At 45.3% G+C, this 6,924-nt stretch overlaps 1 protein-coding gene across 1 annotated transcript in view; it reads right to left on the reverse strand.

The window, feature by feature from the left end:
- Positions 1 to 630, reverse strand: part of CFAP45 (cilia and flagella associated protein 45) — a 26,201-nt gene extending 25,571 nt beyond the window's left edge. The window contains exon 1 of the mRNA XM_014848323.3: positions 509 to 630. Coding sequence (XP_014703809.1) covers positions 509 to 511 — 3 coding nt within the window. The 5' untranslated portion in view covers positions 512 to 630. The remainder of the gene's footprint in view (positions 1 to 508) is intronic.
- Between the last annotated feature and the right edge of the window lie 6,294 nt (positions 631 to 6,924).

Raw genomic sequence — 6,924 nt, forward strand, 5'->3', positions numbered from 1 at the left:
TTTGTTGAGTACCTACTGAGTACCCAAGGCCATCACCCACTCACCCCTCCCCCACCAACGCCCCCACACACACAAAAAGGAAAACAGGCTCAGGGACATTAAGTGACTTACACCTTGTCATTCTGCTTGTTAGTGGCAGAGGAGGTACTATAACCCCTTATCTGGCCTCCTCACCAGTGGTTTTTCCACATCGCATCCCACAGTCCCAGCCTAGGGAGGGAGAGGGAAGAGGTGTGGGACCTCCCTTTCTCCCCAATTCCCCGGCTCAGCACCACTACACGTTTTCAATCCCTACCGACCCCACCCCTAATTCCTCTCTTGGATCCCCCTCAGGACTTCCCTTCCTTCTTCTAGGGGTGTCTTCCCCGCTCCTGGGCCTTCTTGACCCCAGACCCAGACCCATCTTCTGCCCTCCTCCAGCTCTTCGCTTTCCCCGCTCAGAACCCTAACCCAGTTCAGGACACGTGAGGCCCCATCCGAGGTTCCCCTCCGCCACCCAGGACCTCACCATCTCAGCCGCACGCCCTGACTCGGCGCCTCCGTCGCCTCCGCCGCGGGCACAGACACCGAGGCACTGGGTGTTGACGCGTTGCTATAGCAACCAAGAGCCCGCGCTCCCGGGCCCCGGCCCCGCCCCCGCCCCCGGCCCCGCCCGGCCCATCAGCTCCGGCGGGCGAATGCGGCGTGCTGGCGGCTTCAGGAGCCCGCACCCCTCCCTCGAATCTTCCCCGCCCGGGGCTCGAGCGGGAACTGTGGCTCTGAAAAGTCTGACCTGCTCTGGCGCTCTCCGCTTTCACTTTGGCTTTGGCTGAATTCTTGGGTCAGGACCCAAATCCTCACGGGGCTAGCATGGGCCCAGGGGGTCGAACTCCTGGCAGCCCCTCTAAGAGCGAGGCCCAGGGTCACGGTTTTCCCCGGACGCTCCTCTTAGGTTACCATGGTTACCGTTGCCCCAGTGCACTTGCGGTGTTTAGCCAAACCCTGATGAGAGTTTAGTCTGCAGAAAAGCAAGCAGGATCAGAAGAAACAAGTGTCGCAACAGGAGAGAGTCTGGTTAGACCAAAGAAAGAACTTCCAGCTGTGAGGATGTGTATGTAGTTTCAGGAGCAGTTCCTTAAAATGTGGGCCTCAGACCTCCAGCTCAGAATCACCTGAGAGAGTTTATTAAAAATAAAATGTAGGCCCTGCTAGAGGACCTGAATCGAAATCAATGGAACTGGCTTTAGGGGAACCTGCCTTTTCATGCTTCCCCATTTGTATGTTCTAGAAGGGTTTTCAGGAGTTTTATGATTTTCCCAATTCGGTTTGGCCCCTATCGCTCTGAACCTGCAGCCGGAACTGACCCCCACGGCCTGCCTGCCCTAAGCCTCACAGAACCCTCCCACGCGGCCCAGTACTTGTTTTTCCTGCAACGGGTGACTAGCTGAATTCTTAGGCCAAAAAGAAGTGGTGACTGTGATTCTGTGCTGCTTTCCCACTCCCAAACCTCTCTCCAAACGCTCACAGCCCGCCTTTCTGAAGCTCACTCCAACTTGGCTTTTGTGTTTCAAAGCCAATCGCTTCATCTTGTGACGTGTTCTGGGCCAAAGGAGGATTGGCTGCCGAGGTAGGGCCATTGAGGGCTCTTCACAAGCCCCAGGGAAATGGAGGAAGGGAGCAGAGGTCACCTCCAGCTGTTTTAAAAGGAGGCTTCACATTCCTTCTCTAGATTTCCCAGCCTTATCTCCTTTGGGAAGCTCAAAAAGACAGGATGGGGGTGGGGGGCGCGGCGGGCACAAGTGTTGGAGGTGGGATCAGAGGCGGGGAGAGAAGAGTAGCTACAATAGGGGCAGATCTGAAGGAGGGGCACACCCGCCGGCTTGGGAATCAGGAAAGGACTTTTCTGTTCCTGGCACCAGTCCTTTCCCAGCCTTGGCATCATAACCCCCTCTTCCCTGCAGCCCAGAAAGGAGGGAAGGTGAAGTAACCAGCCCGCTGTGGATCGGATGCTTCCGGTAAGTTTTCCACCAATCCTCAGAGCCACATTTCTATGGGGTAGTTCTTATCCTCCAGAGAGGAAACTGAGGTGAAGAGAGAGAACGGTCCAAACTTCAAAGTTTCTGTTCTTTTCTCAACCCAGGCGGCCTCTCTGAGGGAAAGGTGTCAAGTTGAGGCGGGAAGGAGGGACGATAGAGTGCAGTGCAGCGTGAGGGAATCACCTCCCAGGCTTTTGTTTGAATTTACTTCGAAGCTATCAGTGCTTAAGCTTCAGGCATCCTATTTTCATGAGCCCCATGCAAGGCTCATATCAAGGCTCTTAGCGATGTGTCTACTTGACCATGGTTTTTTTTGCAGAAATAAGCTAAGTTAGGGATTTATTCTGGATTTAGTAAAACATGTTTGTGTGGTTCTCCATTATTTCCGTGTATAGTTACGTTACTGCCTGCTGTCCTGGTGTAGGAATGGCTGCCTGGAACACTCCTTCCACTAGTCCACTATGCCAACTCACCTGATGTCCAGACTGGAAAGTGCCAGCCATATTCTCCACATCGATATGTGCTATGGTGCCAAACACCAGAAGTATTTGCAGAGCGGAGGGAAAACAAGGTTTGAATTAAACAAAACCAGAAGCCAGACTGTGAAAAAATTCGAACCCTTCATTGTGTCAAATTGTAAGTGGAGATTCTGTTCCTATCGATGCCTTCAAAACTGAAGTTCTCTCTGACCAGGGAGAGACCCAGTAATGCAGCATATATAATTATAAACACGTTATGCATCTCATCAGAGAAAAAACTGCCTTGAGAGGACCTAGACTTTGTGTCTTCTTCTGTTTTTCCAACAGTGATACATTCTCTTTTTGCATTCCTCTCATAGAAAAGAGTACTTTAGGGGCCGGCCCTGTGGCCAAGTGGTTAAGTTTGCGTGCTCTGCTTCAGCGGCCCAGGGTGTCGCCAGTTCGGATCCTGAGTGCAGACATGGCACCGCTCATCAGGCCATGCTGAGGCAGCATCCCACATAGCACAACTAGCCACAACTAGATGGACCCACAACTAAAAAAAATATATACAACTGATAAAACAAATAATACAAAATAATATGACAAATAAAAAATATATATATTGGGGGATTCGGGGAGAAAAAGCAGGAAAAAAAAGAAGATTGGCAACAGTTGTTAGCTCAGGTGCCAATCTTTAAAAAAAAAAAGTATTTTAAACACACATGCCTACTTGTATTTTTCTAGGTCTAATAAGACCGTCTTTCCATTTAAAAACTATTCAAGCCTATGAGTAGTTTTCTACTACTGCTGTAACAAACTGCCACAAATTTAGTAGTTTAAAAGAACACAAATTTATTATCTTACAGTTCTGGGGTTCCACATGGGTCTCACGGGGCTAAAATCCAGGTGTCTGCAAGGTTGCATTCCTTCCAGCGGCCCCAGGGTGAATCCTTTTTACAGTGTCTAAAGGCCACCCATCCTCCTTGACTCATGGTCCCCTTACTCCATCTTTAAAGCCAGTAACACTGCATCTCTGAGCTCTCCAAAGGAGTCACATCTCCCTCTGCTGGGAAAGGCTCTCTGATTTTAAGCACTCAAGTGATTAGGTTGGGCCCACGCAGATAATCCAAGATAATCTCCTCATCTCAGGGTCTTTAACTTAATCATATCTGCAAAGTCCCTTTTACCGTGTAAGGTAAATATTCACAGGTCCTGTGAATGAAGAGGTGGATATTTGGAGGAGGGGAGTGCATTATTCTGCCTACTGCACCTTGTTAGGTAACGATGGTGTTTCAAGGATCTATAATATATTTTCAAAGGCTTGGAAGAGAAACACAAACATAAACAAAATGCAAAAAATTTATTCAAAACGTTGATACAACTTGAACATGTCATTCTAAACTGCATTTTAGAAAGTCTCTTAGAAGATTTAAATAATACAGGTGAGATTTAACAGATTTGGATATATATCAAGAGTATATTTTCTTCTTTTGTCAACTTTAAATGTATGTATTAAAGAACAGAAAATTTTCTTAAAAATTAATGGGTTTATTCTGCACAGCAAAGGAAACCATCAGCAAAATGGAAAAGCAACTTACCCCATGGGAGAAAATATTTGCAAATCATATATCTGATAAGGGGTTAACATCCAAAATGTGTAAAGAACTCACACAACTGAATAGCAAATAACAATCTGATTAAAAAATGAGCAGAGGATCTGAATAGATATTTTTCCAAAGACGATATTCAAATGGCCAACAGGTAAATGAAAAGGTAGTCACCATCGTTAATCATGAGGGAAATGCAAATCAAAACCACAGTGAGATATCACCTGATATCTGTTAGAAGCCTGTTATCAAAAGACAAGAGATAACAAGTGTTGGCGAGGCCATGGAGAAAAGGGAACCCTTGTGCACTGTTGGTGGGAATGTAAATTGGTGCAGCCACTATGGAAATGGAGGTTCCTCAAAAAATTAAAAATAGAACTACCATATGATCCAGCAATTCCACTTCTGGGCATTTATCTAAAGGAAATGAAAACACTAACTCAAAAAGATGTATGCACCCCTCTGTTCATTGCAGCTTTATTTACAATAGCCAAGACTTGGAAGCAACTTCAGTGTCCGTCAGTGAATGAATGGATAAAGAAAATGTGATAGATAAGTATATATAATGAAATATTATTCAGCCATAAAAAAGAAGGAAATCTTTCTATTGGTGACAACATGGATGGACCTTGAGGGCATTATGCTAAGTGAAATAAGTCAGAAAGAGAAAGACAAATACTGTATGATCTCAGTTATATGTGGAATCTAAAAAAAAAAACCAACAAACTCATAGATACAGAAAATAAACTGATGATTGCCTGAGGGTGAGGGGAGGGAAGGATGGGGGATGAGTGAAATGGGTAAAGGTGGGCAAAAGGTTCAAACTCCCAGTTATAAAATAAGTCAGTCCTGGGGATGTACTGTATAGCACGGTGACTATAGTTAATAATACTGTATTGTATATTTGAAAGTTGCTAAGAGAGTAGATCTTAAAAGTTCTCATCACAAGAAAAAATAATTTGTAACTATGTGTGGTGACGGATGTTAACTAGACTTATTGTGATCATTTTGCAATATATACAAATATTGAATCATTATGTAATACACCTGAAACTATGTCAATTATAATCTCAATAGAAAAATTAATAGCTTTATGAAACAAAAGTGGTAAAAAATGAACCATGAAATCGGTAGGAATTATTTTGAAATCGAGAAGCAAATTGGAATAAAAATTTTCAGATTATACCAAAAAAGGTAATTCAATAAGGGCAATAGACAAATTTTGAATAGAATAAACAGGCACTTGGATTGTTTGATAATCCAATGAATGAGGAGAAGAAAATCATAGGAACACATTAGGAAAATGTTAAATTTCTTATTGGTTTGACATAAAACATCGACATGGATGGACATTGCATAAAACTCATAAAAACACTAACATGAGGACCTATGACAATCTGGTTAATGAGTGCCGTCAATTCAAAGAACATTCACGATCAATTACTGAACAACGTCCTGAAATCCTACAACGCATAGAAGAAAGAAATGGAGCACAAATTTTCCCAAATTTGACAACAATCATAAAAAATGATTTTACCAACAACAAACTGTCAAATGAAAGAAACATTCTAACCTATCAATAATCATAAAAGCATTGATCAATCCACGCTAGAGGAAAGCCCAAGTTATTGTTCTATTCTCTATATATCAAGTAATATGATAAAATCATTGTCATTTGAAGAGACAATAAGCAGCCAAAAAAGGTTATGGGTAAAAACCAGTTTAGAGTTATGTCAGGCAATGAAATCATACAAATCTTATGTTACTCTTCTAGATGTTATGATGTTTATAGCATTTGCCAGATTTTTAAAAATTTATAATTTGTTGTGATTTATTAGTCTAAATAAATGTTCACACCTGTAATTAATTTTGTATTAATTATTTTGTATTAATTATGGTGGGGCTTCCAAAATTGTATAAGCCTTAGGCCTCACAAAGCCTGGTTCTGCCCTTGATAAGTAGGGAGGCAACCTTTCCCTTCTCAGCAAAACTTGGCTCAAAAGCACAGCCATATCCATATCTGAGGGGGGCCGGGGTGGCGCCCGTGCTTTCACCTCCCAACCTCAGCCAGCTCTGCCCACTCCTCCCCTCACTGGCCTCTTCCACCTTCCCCCGTGCCCTTCCTTTTCTTCCTCTCGTTTCTACTTGCTGTGCATCTTCGGAGACTTCTTCCTTCTACCCCGATCCCCCAGCTCTCATTTCTCCTCTGCTTTCCTCCTCTGCTCCGTCCCATTTTCAGCGTTCTCACCGCCCAGCAAGCCGAGGGGTGAGAACAACTGGGAAGGTTTAAGAGGCCGAAGACGCCTGAGGAAGAGGGCAGGTCTGCATTCTCTGCCCAACCCTAACCCCACCTCCCGCTGCCTGACCCTTCCTATCAAGTTGCCGCACCCAGAGAAGCCTCAGACTAAACCCTGGATTGCAGGCCAGGGGCCAGGAGCCCAGAGCCAGGCAAGGAGCTGGGCGCCGCGGAGCTGAGAGCAGAGCACGGCAATCCCGGGCTGGGCTGGGCTGGGTCCCGAAGCTCCTCCTCACCCCACCTTCCTGGGTGCCGGGTCAGGCTGGCCCCACCCTGCTGGCCTCCTGAGGAGCTCCCCACACTGGCTGAAGCAGGAGGGATAGGAATTGACTCTGGGATGAAATAAGCACATTTAAATGGGAGGAGCCTGGGAGACAAGACCCTGAGGAGCCATTTGGTTAAAATGAAAAGTCTGGCCTCTCACTTGAGCATGCCTCCTGTCTAAGAGAAATGAAAAGACAGACTTTGATTCCCTGCTTCTCTCTCTCTCTCTCTCTCTCTCTCTCTCTCTCTGCTTTAATTGCGTTTAGTAACGTGCACTTCCC

This window comes from Equus asinus, chromosome 25, assembly GCF_041296235.1.
Source record: "Equus asinus isolate D_3611 breed Donkey chromosome 25, EquAss-T2T_v2, whole genome shotgun sequence".
NCBI lineage: Eukaryota > Metazoa > Chordata > Mammalia > Perissodactyla > Equidae > Equus > Equus asinus.